At 41.6% G+C, this 17,095-nt stretch overlaps 2 protein-coding genes across 3 annotated transcripts in view; one reads left to right on the forward strand and one right to left on the reverse strand.

Annotated features, from left to right (window-relative positions):
- Positions 1-4,953, forward strand: part of gabbr1b (gamma-aminobutyric acid (GABA) B receptor, 1b) — a 77,757-nt gene extending 72,804 nt beyond the window's left edge. For both annotated transcript variants that reach the window (XM_037794594.1, XM_037794595.1), the window contains exons 22-24: positions 810-938; positions 1,866-2,009; positions 2,889-4,953. In XM_037794594.1, coding sequence (XP_037650522.1) covers positions 810-938; positions 1,866-2,009; positions 2,889-3,176 — 561 coding nt within the window. In that variant the 3' untranslated portion in view covers positions 3,177-4,953. The remainder of the gene's footprint in view (positions 1-809; positions 939-1,865; positions 2,010-2,888) is intronic.
- Positions 4,954-13,644: 8,691 nt separating this feature from the next.
- On the reverse strand, positions 13,645-16,199 carry tnfa (tumor necrosis factor a (TNF superfamily, member 2)). The gene is made up of 4 exons (XM_037794761.1): positions 15,764-16,199; positions 15,641-15,668; positions 15,469-15,525; positions 13,645-14,780 (listed from the first exon to the last, which is right to left on the reverse strand). The coding sequence occupies exons 1-4, from the start codon at positions 15,923-15,925 to the stop codon at positions 14,305-14,307; spliced, it is 723 nt and encodes a 240-aa protein (XP_037650689.1). The 5' UTR covers positions 15,926-16,199; the 3' UTR covers positions 13,645-14,304.
- Between the last annotated feature and the right edge of the window lie 896 nt (positions 16,200-17,095).

Below are 17,095 nucleotides of genomic sequence, written 5' to 3' on the forward strand. Positions count from 1 at the left end.
CCTTTCGCCTCTCCGGACATTTCTAAGACCGCCGGGTTTCATAAGAGTCAGCAGGTTTATAGAGGAGGACACCGGTTGGGAGTAGTGACATCAGGTGCTCATGCGTGTAGGTGAGGGCGTTTGTGTCTGCCCATCCAGCAATCATTCGCAGGCGCAAACTCCATGAGGCAAAATAGTATCCATGATGGTGCGATATTCATCGGTGCACGGTGCAATAACGCAGCTATAATCCATATCAGACAGAGGAACTGCTCAGAATAGGTAATAAAACAACTAAAAAATCCAAAACAAACAAACAGTGGTGAGCCCGGGGTCGGCAGCAGAGCCGCGGACCCCGGGAACATCAACGAGTAGTTCTTTCCTTAACCTAGCTGTAGTGGTTTTGTAGCCTAATCCTAAAGTGACAACGCGGTGGTACAGTATGTGACGAGTTGGGATGAGAATGAAAAGTATTTTATATGAATGCATACACAAGAAGAAACACTAGATGGCAACATTATGCAGCTTAGCCTTTATAAGAATCAGGAGGTCGTTTGTATATTTCTAATAATTGCTGAGGTCTGGGAATACGGTAACATGATGTCCAACAAGTCAAGAAACCCCAGTGGTCAGACAATCAGACGGGGGGAACCTTAAATTATTCATTTCTTTTAAGTATAAAGATCGACTTATTTTGGTCTCTAGCGGCGACACAACCTGCTGCGCCTTTTTGACTTGCAAGATCACGGAGACCTGACAAGCACGCTGTGTCTTTTTCTATAATAACACAACTAAAACTGCTGTTTCTGTCCACTTGTTTTCCTCCTCAGGTGCTGTGTATGATAACAGCTCCAGTCACCATGATCCTGTCCTCTCAGCAGGACGCATCCTTCGCCTTCGCCTCCATGGCCATCGTCTTCTCGGTCTACATCACCCTGGTGGTTCTGTTCATTCCCAAGGTAAAAGCAGTTCTCCTCTCATCACATTACAGCAGCAGTTAAAGTGTCAGACATAATGTATTGCCTTTCATCAGGGATCTATGTCATCTGGGTTGGTTTAATATACTGTATGACATGATGACCTGTAGATCGGCCCTGCCGTGTCTCAGCATCAATAGCTGCTCAAGTCTTCAACAGCCTGCTATGCTTTCAACATGAGGCCAGGCTAGTCTTCCTCTGCTTCCAGTGTTTGTGCTATACTAGGCTAACCATGTCCCAACTCCAGCCCTGTACTTATCACACACACACACAGATTGATAACCATCTTCTCATCTCACAAATCAGCATACTTAAGGAGCCAAGCCCAAACCATGAACAACAGCTGGCCGAGGCGTGACTATGACTGCATGAAGGTGCAGTGTTATGAAGTGACGGTTGAAGTGACGGTTGAAGTGACGGTTGAAGTGACGGTTGTCATGTGTTGTGACGGAAGTCTAACTTAAGAGCTAGTTACGTAATATATAAAGTGAGACAGATCACTTATGGTGGGCGGGTAGGGAGGTGGATGAGTCTAACAAACACACAAACAGACATATATTTGATACACAAACTAAAAACACATGGACATTTGTTTACCAGAAGATGTATCAGCCTGTCCCGTATGCAGTTTAGCAGGAAAACGGGTATGAAATCCTGAGAATATGGAACGAATCCTGAGAATATGGAATGAAATGTCAGAATATGAAAATTGCCATTCGAAAAGTAATTCTTAAGAACACCAAATAACCATAATGTTTACATATATTCAGTTCACAAAACTATGTTCAACTAAATGAAGCACATTTATATATATCATTATTAAAGCTCTACAGGAGCCCTGATGAACTCCCTCAGTGCCTGCTGAACCTTCATGATGCATAGTGAGAACAACGTGTGTATGATTTGTAGATGCGGCGCCTGATCACACGGGGGGAGTGGCAGTCAGACGCCCAGGAGGCCGTGAAGACCGGCTCGTCCACCAACAATAATGACGAGGAGAAGTCCAGACAGCTGGAGAGAGAGAACAAGGAGCTACAGAAGATCATCCAGGAGGTCAGACACGTCCTTTCTCTCTTATTTCTATTCCTTCATATTTAGTAGGTAAAGGTCTTTGTCAAGAAGATAGCATAAAATGAAGATAACAGCCCTGTCGCCTAAAAATGATCTTCCCAACTGTATTCTCAGTTACGCTTGGAGGGAAACGTTTGTCTATGACTCAACACAAATAAGTTTCTAATCCTCAGGCTGTTTGGAGATGAGCCAGGCCGGCGCAGAATCACAACCAATGCATGCTGGTTAGATTTATGTCTGACTTGATCGCAACTTTGCTCTGACGTAAAATGAATAAAGTCATAATATTATAAAGTAGTAATTTTACGTGTTATTTTCTTTTTTTCTCAAAAAGTTATGACTTTATTCTCGTAATATTGTGACTTTTTTTCTCGTAATATTACGATTTTCTTCTCGTAATATGACGACTTTTTTTCTCGTAATATTCTGACTTTATTGTGTAAATCTCAGATGTTTTTTCCCTCAATGTGGCCCTAATACTCCGTAGTACATTGTCTCTTTGGCCCTCACTGCATTAGACTTATATAATATATACTTAGACTATAAATTGTGTTACCTTCATCACAATGATCACATGTTTTGCCTAAAATGTCTCTTTTGATAGTAAAGGTTGCTGACCCCTGCACTAGATGGATGTGAGGAACTGTTTTTGTAACGTGGGTAGACCGACCCTTTAAGCCATGTTTAGGGAATCAGTTTGAGAAAAGCCCGAGACTATGCTCATCCTCATTTTTTAGTCTTCCCTCACAATTCAACTACCAAATAAATGACAGTATAAGCCAACCATAGAGCCGTCTTTAGGAACAGATGACTTGTCACCAGAGGAGATTGTTGACGCGTTGTTACCGTTTGTCTCCTCAGAAAGAAGAGCGTGTGTCTGAGCTGAGGAACCAGCTGTCTGAGCGACAGGCCTTGCGATCGAGGAGAAGAGCATCCTCCGTCACCAATCAGAACCACAGCTCCTCGTCGCCCGCCATCCCCCAGAGCAACACCAGGGCCCTGGCCCCTCCTCCGGGGTACCCGGTCCCCATCTCCGACCTCCACCCCGTCCCCCCGCCCTTCGGCAACTCGTCCAGCCTCTACCAGCCGGACAGCAAGATCAGCCGGAATAACTGCCACACCAGCCGGCTGCAGCTGCTTTACAAGTGAGGTGGTGGTGAACACTGGAGGGATGAGGACGGTAATAACATCCATAGCTGCACACAGATGGAGGAAAGGATGTACCATCAGCAGCCTGTTGGAGGGGCTGACTCCAAAACTCATTCCACCAATCAGCAGAGGACAGAGGATGACCAGCTTTTGAGCTGATCAATATAATATTTGTCTTTCTCTCAGAGAAAAAAAGACATACATCTTGTTAATCATACAATTTTGCATCTAACCTGCCAGTGATTTCTCATGTGCCATCTAGAGTTTGAGAGAAGATCGCAGTCAGAATTGACTGTTCGCTCCGCTCTGGCCCCTGAGCTATTGTTGCTAACCTGTCAGGCTTTCCATGGTAACACATCATGCATCTTACAGCGGTGGCAGATTTACCATTGCAATCTGTGTTAGTTTCTGAAACAAAAAGTCCTCCCCTTTAGATTAAGGAAGACAATAACAGCTTGAAATCACAGCGGTCGCTGGTAGATTTAGTTTATTTTGATGATTTATTTCCACTAGTTGGTTGAAAACTCTCCAACTGACTGGTTTTAAAATAAAAAGGGTCTTTAATAATCACATGATGGCTACATACATACAAGGAGCCAAGGACACTTCGACATGTGGACCGTCGACCTTCCGATTGGTGGACGACCTACGTCACAAAGAATTAAATATACTGCGTGTTTGTGTAGCTTTAACATCAGTCTCTTAGCATGATATCATGTATTTAACCTTCAAGAGCCATTTAAACATTTAAAACGAGTCAGCTAGCTTGATGGTAAATCTGCTAATGTTAAATGGAAAGACGGATGTAGCAACGGTAGCTAACGGGGGTGGGGGGGGGGGGGGGGGCTTCGACCCAAGATGTCATAGCAAAGCATTTATCATCTGTACCTTAAAATACTGCCTCCTAATGTGTTAGATAGTGCTATGTACTGTATTAAGAGGCTGGACAAAAGGACAGACTTCATGATGACGTCAGTCTTGTGACAAAGTAACTGGTTGTATCCAAAACATAATACGTTTTTGTCATTTTAGTTTCTCTTTGTTAAATGTTTGATGGTGTTTTTTACATTTTTATTGGTCTCTGTTCAAAGAGACTGCTGAGTCATTGTACATAGTCGTGTGTGTTCATTCTAAACCCCTCATATCACTGTGGATGATCCGGGGCTGAAAAGAAAAGTAAGCTGAGGACGCTGCTGTTATCTGTCAGGTATTTACTGTATCAAGTGTTGTGACTGCCACACACCAAGAGCTGAAGGAGCATCACATGAGGCTAAAAGCATCAATTCAAACACCTTTATGTGTTTAATGTTTGGCTACAGCCGTGTTGGGGTGGACAAGTTTTTGTGGACAAGAAATATTAAGAACTTCTCATTTCAATTATAAGAATTAAAGCTGCAAGCAGCGATGAACGGGCCCTCGCACCTTCCCACGAGTCGGGGTACTGGCGGGACGGAGATTGACGTGGCCAGGCACAATAAAACCGGGACTGTTATGAGTGCAATGACGCCTGCCACAAGACTCTACGACAATCGGTTCACGAGTTATGAAAGGGGGGATCCGGTCAACCTGCTAGGAGGAGTACATTAAAATAGAAAACATGTCATTTCCTGTTGCCAGTAGGGGGCGCTATGAGTGCGACTCAATATGGACATGTAAATGTCCTCAGGACTGGACCCTTATCATGCCTGAGAAATTTGGAGCAGATTGGACTATTTACAGTGGAGTTACAACAACTTCCTGTTTAATGGCGAATGGCTCAAAATGGCCGCCACGCCATGGTCAGGTCGTTCAGTGAAAACTCACCATTTGAATAACTTTTCATTCTTTAAGGTCTTCAGATGGTCCTGACCAAATTTCAAGATGTTCTGATTAAATCTGTAGGAAGAGTTCGTTAAAGTACACGGCCTATAAAATGCCAAAAATGGGCGAATATCGCACATTAAATAAAAAATGGCTGACTTCCTGTTGAGTTTTGGGCATACCTCCAAGAGGCGTTTTTGTTCGTCTCCACATGTCTGCCAAATTTCATACATGTAGGTGAAACCGGAGCGAGGGGCTCAATTTTTCCAACTTTCTAGGGAGCGCAAAGCTAATGCAGTCAGATTTTACTGTTATGTAGTGTTTAATCTTTTTGAAGTTGTTCTCCAGGAGCTCAATTATTTTCATGCCTAAATGAATAAGTGAGTAAGGTTTTGAAATTTGCATGATTTTGAGCAGAATGTGCATTTAATGTCTCATTAATTTGTTTAATGTACTGACAACGTGAGTCAAGGGGACCACAGTCAGCCAGTGAAAAAGAGATGTAGATTTGAGTATCATCAGCGTATACATTTAGCAATATAGGAGCATGTTTAGATTTATTAGAAGGGGGACTTGTTGGTTCTTGTGGTGCTCCACAGGTCATGCTGACCCACTTGGAAGTAAGATTGCCAATCTTATAGAATTTAAATTTGAATCGTAAATTCAGTAGAACTTAAAGGGGTTAGTTACAGTTATAACATCATATTGCCTTCTTTTACAAGTTCCGTTTGTTTCAACAACAGCTCACACGTTTCAACCACAGCTATAAACAACCACAGAGTTTCTGGTTATTTTTGAAGGCATCAGATATTCCCCGGTATGCGGTGCAGCGCTGCAGCATGTCACTTCTTTTTGTGCCACTCTTCTGCTTTTTGGTCTCACTTCCAAATACATCTTTCTGTGGGAATTTCGTTGGAAAGAAAAGACAGTGTCCCAGACAGAGTTTCAATAAAAAGGTTTTCATGCCAGAAAGTGAAATTAGCACACATGCTTGACTTCTGTATATCTAATAATAACTGCGTGAGAATAACAGACACAACAGCATGGGGCTTTTGGTTTCTTAGTGTGTTTTCATATTAGGTACGATTGATTTGTACTGTGCCCGAGTACGATTGCTCCCCCCCCCTCTCCGCTCAGCTTTCACATTAGTAAAGTTGTTCCGTACCCGAGTATACTCGTGTCATCATCCACGTGTATTTGTTTATGTTGAGATCAGCTGTTCTAGTGGTGGAGTCGTAAAACACGTCATTCAAACGTGACAGAAACAAAATAAAACTCACCAACACGTCGTCGTTAGTCTTTCCAACAATCACCAACTCTGGTTTGGTTGAAATAAACTCTGATTTCACAGAGTTCGATGTGAAGATATGTCTCTCTCCCTGCCCGCTGAGCAGCTGATCGGCTCTCGTTCTTCAGCGGTAGACCAATAAACTAGTTAAATAAAATAAACATCACTCAACCCCATCGCCTATTATTGTCTATATTTTAAGGAACCTCTCGCCGGCCTTCCTGCTTTATCATCCACGGCTGTACAATTCAGAGGATGAGATCACCGCATGCTGCGAGCAGATACAGACACAGATATGAAACAGTCTTATATGTATACAGATTTCAGAGCAGACCGGCGGCGTTGAAAAAAGTCTGACCTTTCACAACTACTCTCTAACTGCTAACGTTACTCACGTTACCCAGCAGTCCACTCCCGTGTTTTGGTACGGTCGGCTTTCACACCTGATGGAACCGTACCTGAGTCCACATGAACCGTACACCAGACCACCTTTTCAAGTTGACTCGAGTACGGATCGACGAACCGTGCCAGAGTACGGTACGGAGCGTTCACACCAATCAAACAAACTAGACTTTGGGGACAAGTGTACTCGGATCCGAGACTCGGATTTAGACTGAGGCTCCAACTTTGATTTTAATATTGTTTCTTTGTGTGCTCAAAAGCACCTTTTTCTCTGTCTTAAACTCTCATGACTAATATATTGTGTGATGTCCACCTGAGGCAGAGTTTGTCTTGACTTCCACTTCAGTCTCATGTCCTCTCTGTGTGGTAGCGCAGCTCGTTGTATTAGTTGTTGGGTTGTCGTAAGCACGTTTGAATTGACTAATAACTACAGTGTGTGGCACAGATGTATAAACCACGAGAACATCGTGCAGTGCTCCAGCAGCGATCATGTGTAAATATCTATGTTTGTCTGTAACGGTGTATTTTAACTGTTTGAGTGTGTAAAGCAGTGAAGACGTAAGTGATGTTAATACACATGACGATATGCACACTGACTGTAAATAATGATGTAAATAATGATCCCATCTGACTTTGCATATACCAGCTGTATTTCATGTGGTACAGTATTCAAAATATATTTCTATATGCTGTAATATCTGAGATTATTTGAAATGCAAGAATGGAAATAAAACGTGTTGTTTTTCCCAAACTATTGTCAGCGTGCAATGTAGACAGCGTTTTAACCACGTCAGTCTACCACGTCGGTCCAGACTGAAATAACTCAACAACTGTTGGATAGATTGCCATGAAGGTGGTGCAGACGTTCATGTCCCTACACTCCCACTGACTCTGGTGATCCTCTGATTCCCATCCAACCAACAGGTAAAGGTTTTCACTTATCCAGTGAAATATCTCAACATCTACATGATGGTTGACACAGGCTTTCATGGTTTCCACGAACTCTAGCTGATGAAGCTACAAGCCACCTTTCATTGGAAGAAGTTAAGCCAGTGGTTCTCAAACTCTGGTCCACGTACCACTAGTGGTACGCTTGCTCTCTCTCGTGGTACGCGGAGGAATCTCTGACTATCGATTCCTCTTATTGATGCTTTCCCACAGTTACACTGCACAATGACGCAGACGCACGCTGTATCATGTTTCAGTTAGTTTGTGACCGGAGACACGGTGAAGAGATAATAAAGCTCTCAGCAGCATGGAGCTACTAAACCTGAGGGGATGCATCCTGTTTCTACCTGATAAAGAGACACTGAGAACAACAAACCTGTGTTGAAATCAGCAGGAGGAGAGTTAGTAACGTTAGCTGTTAGCAGCCGTTAGCAGCTCAGTCCTGACTGGATGAATACCGGAGATACCAACGTTAACGGGGGTGCCATTGAGTTATTATTATGAGGCGTTCACAGTCGGCTCAGGAAAAACGACCATTCCGTGTAGGTAAATTACAACGTTATCACGATGTGTTCAAATGTAATCTGGTAAAATGTAGTTTTTGATGAGAAACTTGAATAGATCCAGTAGTTAGAAGGAGATGTTTTAACATCAATATAAAATAGATATTAGAGAGAGAATTATGACCTGTTTAACTTCCTAACACTAGCTCTAAGCAGCTGGCCAAGATGTTTTTAATCAAAGCAAATATTTAAATATTCATAATCGTTTGAATTGTGTGTTTTTATGCAAACAACCACTATAGATGACAATAACAAAGTACAGTACAGTACTATGTACAGTAGGCTACCCTCCCTGCTTTTTAGACCTGCAGTGCATGCTGGGGGATTCTCTGTTTTGCTGATAAATAAGTGCGCAGTATGTTTTCTATAAATTAATGTAGTGATAAAATAGAGGTTGCGTCTGACAGAATTTGTTTGACCCCGGCAACAATCTGGGTTTCGTGTTTGTGTTTAGTGTGAGAGTGAGTGTCTTTGTCTGGTGAGGATCTTTGTTTCCCATCTAGGTGCTCTCTCTCTGATTGGCTGGAGGTGTGGGACTGTCGGCTGCTGATTGGTCCATCAATCATCTCTGCAGTTTAAAATGCTCAGGTAGTCTGACAGCAGCCTTGTTCTGTCCTTTGTGTTAAAGCTGTGATCTACAGGTGAATCAGTAGCCTTAGTGCCCTCGTTGGCTTCCTAACTGTGTACCTTGTTGTAGGTTTTCTTTGTTCCTAAAGATAGACTTCAGTGGTCAGGGTGAACTGTCATCCATTCTCCTGTTTATCTGCTGTATTCTACAGTAGGGAGCCACGTTTAGGAACTGTCATTGTGTTTGCTTGTTTATTTAGTTCAGGGTTAGTCAGATAATTTGGCCTTTGTTTACCCTGGAATATATTGTTTCATTTTATTGTTTGTTAACTTGATTTTTAGTAATAAATCTTTTTTACTAAACTTAAAATTTAGTCCTGCGGCTGTAGTTTGGGGACCGGGGAGGGAACGTCCTTTATACTTTTATTTTGCGCTCTTACCTCCCTAGACGGGGGCGTAACAGGCCCCTCATCACCCTACTGGACCCGGAACAAGGCCTACTGGTGGAAGACTCACCCTACTGTACCCATAACAAGACCTACTGGTGAAAGACTCACCCTACTGGACCCATAACAAGACCTACTGGTGAAAGACTCACCCTACTGGACCCAGAACAATACCTACTGGTGAAAGACTCACCCTACTGTACCCAGAACAAGGCCTACTAGTGAGAGACTCTGGCATCAGGGCATCATATCAGACTGAACTCTTTGACCCCGCTCACCTCTGAAAGGGACTATGAAGTCATTTCAGTGTTCAACACCAAGAAGCCCCGTCGTCTCCTGCTGGAACCATCAACAGTAAGATCATTTACAGTTATGGACTATAATGGCCTGTTTCATTATTAGTGTTTATTGGGTTTATATAGTTTATGTTCGGTGTACAAGTTGGATTTTATGCTGATGTTGCTGCCAGCTGTGTGTATGAATATGTGGCCGCTGTGCCAGGCTATGATATTCTATGTTATGCTATGCTATGCTGTTTCTGTTTGTCTTGTTGGATCAGATGTCCAGGTATGAGTAGACCTACACAGAGAGAGGTTACCAGGAATCTGACTCTGGTTATTTTTGCTCTCATTGTACGACGGAAATAAAAATGCAGCTAAAAACAAGGTTCAACAAATCTGAACAAGAGTGAAGAGAGAAGATAAATCTACATGTCAGGTGCCTGTAACATTCCCTCTGATGATGATGATGATGATGATGATGAAGGCGTGTAGGATTAAACTGTGGTGCATGGCCTATTGTGGTTCACATCTGCCTTTCAGAGTCTTATCAATAGTAGCACCTTTTTTTAAGTTTTTGATAAAAAAAGAAAAGGATTTGAATATGAAGTGTGTTGTAAAAGTGAAGGGAAAGCCTAGTGTAAAGCCACACTAAGAGAAGTACTTTCCGGTGCTGGTTTCTGGTGTTGCTCAGTAGGCTGATGGAGGAGGAAGCAGGGGGATTTCCGGGTTGCCAGGGACTTCCCCTCCTCCCTTCCACTGTTGAGGAACTAGTACTCCACTGGAAACTTTCTCTCTACATCATGAGAGGGTAACTCTTAATGGAGTACAGAGCCAGCAAAGGCAGGTCCTGTTAATGGTATTCCATTAAGGCAATTCCACCATGACTTCATTTTAGACAATGACAATGACCAGATTCACCTTATTTGAAATTGAAATGAAATTCTGGCAATGCATCAAAACTAAAAGTCTAAACTTTTTAACCCTGTTTCCTAAAATGTACATTCTCATACAACTAAACTGCATCCTCAATTACGTTTCGAGGGCAGTTTATTTTCTCCAGGAATATGGTCGCAGTTTTAAACAGTTTTAAGCACGTGGTTAACATTGTAAACGAAGCAAAAAGCACCATAGCACTATCTCATCAGGTTTGGGCAACAAAACCACTTGATTAGATTTAGTAAAACATGATGGTTCGGCTTAAAATGATCACTTTTGTAAATTAAAAATAAGTGAATGTTGACTTTTAGTATCACACGGGACACAAACAGCAGTCTCCTGGAGAGAGTACTTTGTTTGATTGACTGTAGTGGACTTTCTCTCTTTTAATACTCGTTATTATACCACGTAATTTTCACTAGTGTTGTTATACTACGTAACTTTCACTGACGTTGTTATACCGCGTAACTTTCACAAAAGTTGTTATACCCCGTAACTTTCACTAAAGTTGTTATACCGCGTAACTGTCACTGACGTTGTTATACCGCGTAACTGTCACTGACGTTGTTATACCGCGTAAATTCACTGACATTGTTATACCGCGTAACTTTCACTGACGTTGTTATACCGCGTAACTGTCACTGACGTTATACCGCGTAACTTTCACTGACGTTGTTATACCGCGTAACTTCACTGACGTTGTTATACCGTGTAACTTTCACTGACGTTATACCGCGTAACTTTCACTGACATTGTTATACCGTGTAACTTTCACTGACGTTATACCGCGTAACTTTCACTGACGTTGTTATACCACGTAACTTTCACTGACGTTGTTATACCGCGTAACTTCACTGACGTTGTTATACCGCGTAACTTTCACTGACGTTGTTATACCACGTAACTTTCACTGATGTTGTTATACCGCGTAACTTTCACTGACGTTGTTATACCGCGTAACTTTCACTGACTTCGTTATACCACGTAACTTCACTGACGTTATTGTACCGCGTAACTTTCACTGACGTTATTGTACCGCGTAACTTTCACTGACGTTATTGTACCGCGTAACTTTCACTGACGTTGTTATACCACGTAACTTCACTGACGTTATTGTACCGCGAAACTTTCACTGACGTTATTGTACCGCGCTACTTTCACTGACATTATTGTACCGTGTAACTTCACTGACGTTGTTATACCGCGTAACTTCACTGACGTTATTGTACCGTGTAACTTCACTGACGTTATTGTACCGCGTAACTTTCACTGACGTTATTGTGCCGCGTAACTTTCACTGACGTTATTGTACCGCCTGACTTTCACTAACGTTATTGTACCGCCTAACGTTCACGAACGTTATTGTACCGCCTGACTTTCACTAACGTTATTGTACCGCCTAACGTTCACGAACGTTATTGTACCGCCTGACTTTCACTAACGTTATTGTACTGCGTAACTTTCACTAACGTTATTGTACCGCCTGACTTTCACTAACGTTATTGTACCGCGTAACTTTCACTAACGTTATTGTACCGCCTGACTTTCACTAACGTTATTGTACCGCCTAACGTTCACGAACGTTATTGTACCGCCTAACTTTCACTAACGGTATTGTACCGCGTAACTTTCACTGACGTTATTGTACCGCCTAACTTTCACTAACGTTATTGTACCGCTTAACTTTCACTAGTGTGGTTATACCACGTAACTTTCAATAACGTTATTACCTCTGCCAAGGCCAAAGGCCTAGGAAGGAGGTTATGTTTTCACCGGCGTTGGTTTGTTTTTTGGTTTGTTTGTTTGTTTGTTAGCAGGATTACTCCAAAAGTCCATGATGGATTTGAATTACATTTTTGTGGCACAGTGAGCAATCCATTAGATTTTGGTGGTGATCTGGATCATGATCGAGATTCATTCAGCCTGTGCATTAACACCACAGGCTTTAAGACCGATGACGACGACGGTTTAGTCAAGTTTTATTTTGTTTCTGTCCAGTTTGAATGAAGTGTTGAGCTGATCAGTTGATCTCAACATAAACACAAATACACATGGATGATGGCGCAAGCTGAAGGGGGGGGCGGGAGGTCTGCGCTCTCCGAGTGCCATTCTAGTTATACCATGTAACTTTCACTAACGTTATTATACCACGTAACTTTTAATAACGTTAATTTGGGATATAGGGAACACACGAACACACTGTTTTTAAAGTCACATGCATTGAAATTTATTGATTTGGTCAAATTTAAAGCCGCAATAATTATGTTTAAAGCAAGACATAATTCACTTCCGGGCAATATTCAAAAATGTTTTGTGACAGGGAGGGGGTTATAATTTAAGAGGAAAATTTCATTTTAAAAAGCATTGTGTTCGTACAAAAAAGAAGAGTATGTGTATTTCAGTCTGTGGGGTGGATTTGTGGAATGGGTTAGGTGATGGGTTGAAGGGGAGCACAAATATAAATCAATTTAAAAAGCTATGCAAGAAAGATATTTTTGGGAGGTATATGGTTGAGGAAGAGTTGTGATAAGGGTTGGTTATATACTTTTTAACTCCAGATGGATTTGTGGGTTGTAAATAAACTTGGGATGCTGTTCATATATTCAACTTGGGATGTAAATAAATCTGGGATAGTTTTTATATTATATTATATTATCATTCTATGATATATGAGTTAATAGAGGAGAACTGAGAAAGGGGTAGGGAAATATAAGTTTTTCTTCTACCTACTCCTTTTCGGAAACTATAACTCTTGTTTTGTTTGTTATTATTTTGTATCTGTTTTTATTTATTTTATGTTCGAAATAAAGTCTTTCATTCATTCATTCATTCATTCATTCATAATTTACCATGTAATTTTCACTAACGTTATTGTACAGCGTAACTTTCACTAACGTTATTTTACTCCCAATAGCACAAATGACATTCCATTCACTTCCATTGTATTGAAGTGGTGATAGAGATGAATACCTCAAAACTTCTGCAGATAACTATCTGCCTGGCATGACACCACTGGAGTTAACTTGAGTGAACATCATTTATTTTTTGATGTGTTTTAAGGAAACATGTCACAGCTTCTTCCTCGGTGCACAGTAAGAGGATATAAAACATTGTGGTTTACAAGTTAACCATAGAGCTGCAACTTCCTCCCCACCAGCTGCATCAGTTGATGCTTTCTTCCAACCGTCTACAGTCACGGTTGTTTCTGTGAACACAGCCCTCGCACACATACATTTCTTTTCAAGAATTATTTTTTATTCAAACATTTTTACAGCACCACAGGCACCATGGCATTATTTGCAGATCGATTGCAGATAGATGACATTGACAAACAGCTGATCAAACTGATTGATCTGTTTCAATAAATAATAATAATATAATAATAAATTATGTTTAAAATCCAGCACAAATATTGTTGTGAATAAATACACACACATAATTAAATAAATACATAAATAAAATAAATATAATAATGTTACGTTAAATAAATAATTAATTCTGTCAGCTTTTAGTGACACAATAAATATGCAGCAGTTGTAGTACATTTGCACAAATAACAGCTTTAGCCTTGCAGTACAGCAAAAGGTACTGACACTAAGGCGAGTACATAGTACATAACATTACAGACCCATAGAGATATCTATGGTGAAACATTGCTACAGTTAACATAGCTTGGTTTACTTGCAAACTTTAAATGACTTGCTTAAAGTTTGGGTGTAAAATCTACACTGAGATTTGCATTGACTGCTTAGTGCAGCGTAACCCTTCACACATTCAACAGTGTGAGTGAGTTCAGGTGAGGCGGCGGGCTACGGGCCTGACAGTGAAGCCACCATGACGGCTCTTCTTCTACATGTCCGCTCATATCTTCACCTGCTGCCCTCCAGCCACCTGTCCTCACAAGGCAAACACACCAAAGAACGTCTTCCCCTCATCGTCCTCCAGGCTCAGCAGCATCTTCTCTTCCATCACGGTCCGGAGTTTGTCCCCTCCATCCAGGTTGAACACAGCTCCCATGTACACGGTGGAGTACCAGCCCCCCGCCTCATCCACATCGCTGCTGGCTTTCATTTGGCAGGCGGTGCGGATGGAGTGCAGGATGGTCTTGTAGGACTCAATGTCGTCGTTGATCGCAAACGAGCTGGACCAGCGCTTCACGGTGTGGCTCACGTGGACCAAGGGTTGTGACGCAGCGTCTTCAGCATCGCCGCTGCTGCAGTTGACCCGGAAAGACGCTTGGCTGTAAACAAAGTAGAGGCCATTGCGAGGAATCACAATTTCGTTGTTGATGAGTTTCAGATCTCCTTTAGAGTGGGACTGGTCCACCTCATCCCTCCATTCCACTGAGGTCTTCCTGGCAGGGTTGTGTTCTCCTGTTGAAGAGTAAGAAAATAAGATTAGCAAGGCAAACAACGAGGACAGGGAGGAATCAAAGGAATGTTACTATCCATTATAATGTCTTTGGTGTGGCTCAGGAATAAATAAATAAATAAGAGTCATTTCTGATTAATTGCATTACAGTGAAATTAAACCATTTCTCATTTTTTGTCTAATGGGCCCTAAAACTTTCTAAACAATTCATAGAATTTCTACAGGAACTCCATGAAGATGCTCAAGAAGCCATGGACTATCCTCAAGAACTTCATCAATGAGCCTTTAAACTTTTTCAAGAAGCCCATAAATGTCCTCAAGAACCCCAAGAACTTCCTTAAAGGTCCCATATCAGCTCATTTTCAGGTTCATGTTTGTATTTTGTGTTTCTACTAGAACATGTTTTCATGCTTTAATGTTAAAAAAAACACATTATTTTCCTCGTACTGTCTGTTTGAATATACCTGTATTTATTTTTTAAACATTAAAGCATGTAAACATGTTCTAGTAGAAACACAAAATACAAGTATGAACCTGAAAATGAGCATGATATGTCTCCTTTAAGATTCTACACAGAAAGTCTAAATTAATTAAATCAATTAACACATCCTCACATCTCACATTGTGCTTATTATATACCGAACAGCCCTCGGGGTGTTCTTTGATACTGAATCGATTGCTTTGTTTTACCTTCTAAATGAATGGCCGCTTTTCCGCCTGAGATTTGCCTCAACGTGTGGCGAAGATCTGGAGAGAAGAGAGGACAGAGATTTATTAAAAATGGGGTACACCAACAATGTTCAAACTGTTCTGTTGATTTGACAACGGCTAAAGAAAAAACTGTAAAAGAAAAAGTTCTCACCGGAATTGACTTCATCTTGTCCCGAGCCCTGTTTCAAGAAGAGAAGGACAGACTGTTAGAACGGCTGGGTTCAGGTGAGACTCACTGTGAGAAGAGACATCTGTGCTAATCTAAGACCCCCACCTTGTTGGTCCTGTTGAGGACGAGGACAGCAGCAGCAGCACTAGCGAGGCAGAGTGTGAACACGAGCAGGGCCGTAGTCATCTTTGAGCCGGGTGTCACTGGCGTTCTCTGTTTCCTGGTGTCTGTGTCGACCTCCAGCAGCACCTTGCATTCACCTTCCATCTTTCTGAATGAGTTCCTTCTGTTACTTCAAATCAAGTTGAGTTATTAGATGCCTTATTGAGAGCTTCCTTTGTTTCTTCCTCTGCTGCCGCTCTGCTTTCTTTGAATGACATCTCTCAGCCGGCGGCTCTTTTTAAAAGTTACCTCCAGGGAAACTCCAGTGAGTGATCGGAGTGGAAACTCATTGTAAGTGAGTGGAGATTTGATGAGGAAGAGAGGTCCAGAGGCTGGGGAGGATCTTACACACCACACACTCCTACACACACACAGCATCTATATGACTGTGTTATCCCATTAACAGATACAGACACCTGTAGAAACCCCTTTTACATCTCACACACACACCTATGAGTTTATACAGATACTCACACACACACGAGGATGCACACGTACTGACACGCTGACATAAGTCATACACTCACTTTCTGCCAGTCACCTGCAAAATGCACTTACAGAAACTACAGGAAAACACATATTAACAACCATTTTAAACTAGAAATGCACATTTTAACGTCATCTAATGTTGAGTGTTTACGTATGTTGTGGTGAGCTGGTCATCTCTATGTGGGTCAATTATATGGGAACCGTGTTAAAGTGCGGGGTATCAGACACATCATTCAGTTATTCATCTGCCGTGTTTGACGGCATTGCCACCAAAAATTAGTCACACTATCAGTAGCAGAATATATAAAAGAACTGTGACGGATGTGTCATTGTTAATATCTACAGTTCATTGTGTCACTTCCCTTTTGTTTAAAATAGACACAGGATGGATAGAAACAGGGTGAAGCAAAAACGATTGCTTCACCGCGACATTGGAGGGACAGGCAGTGACGAGTGTCGGGCGTCAGTTTGTCGTAGTGTGAACGTAGCATTACATACTGATGTTGGAGCACCTCAAGGCTGCATTAGTTCACCTGTATTATTTACTTTGTACACTGCTGATTGCACCACCAGTGTGCCCAACAAATTTCTTTTAAAGATCCCATATTGTTAAAAAGTGAGATTTTTATGTCTTTTATATCATAAAGCAGGTTTAAGTGCTTTATAAATACTGTTAAACTATCCAAACGCTCAATATACGGAGAAACACACACACAGCCCGTATTCAGAAATTGTGCGTTTGAAAAATGCCATTAGGATTTCTGTCAATTTGTGATGTCACAAATA

This window comes from Sebastes umbrosus, chromosome 15, assembly GCF_015220745.1.
Source record: "Sebastes umbrosus isolate fSebUmb1 chromosome 15, fSebUmb1.pri, whole genome shotgun sequence".
Classification (NCBI taxonomy): Eukaryota; Metazoa; Chordata; class Actinopteri; order Perciformes; family Sebastidae; genus Sebastes; species Sebastes umbrosus.

Bases quoted from the DNA above. Each gene is read 5' to 3' on its own strand.
- tnfa (XM_037794761.1), bottom strand. From the start codon at position 15,925: ATGGAAGGTGAATGCAAGGTGCTGCTGGAGGTCGACACAGACACCAGG. The intron at 15,669-15,763 runs GTGGGGGTCTTA...TTCTTGAAACAG, and splicing joins TCCTCAACAGGACCAACAAG to GGCTCGGGACAAGATGAAGT. The intron at 15,526-15,640 runs GTGAGAACTTTT...TCTTCTCTCCAG, and splicing joins ACAAGATGAAGTCAATTCCG to ATCTTCGCCACACGTTGAGG.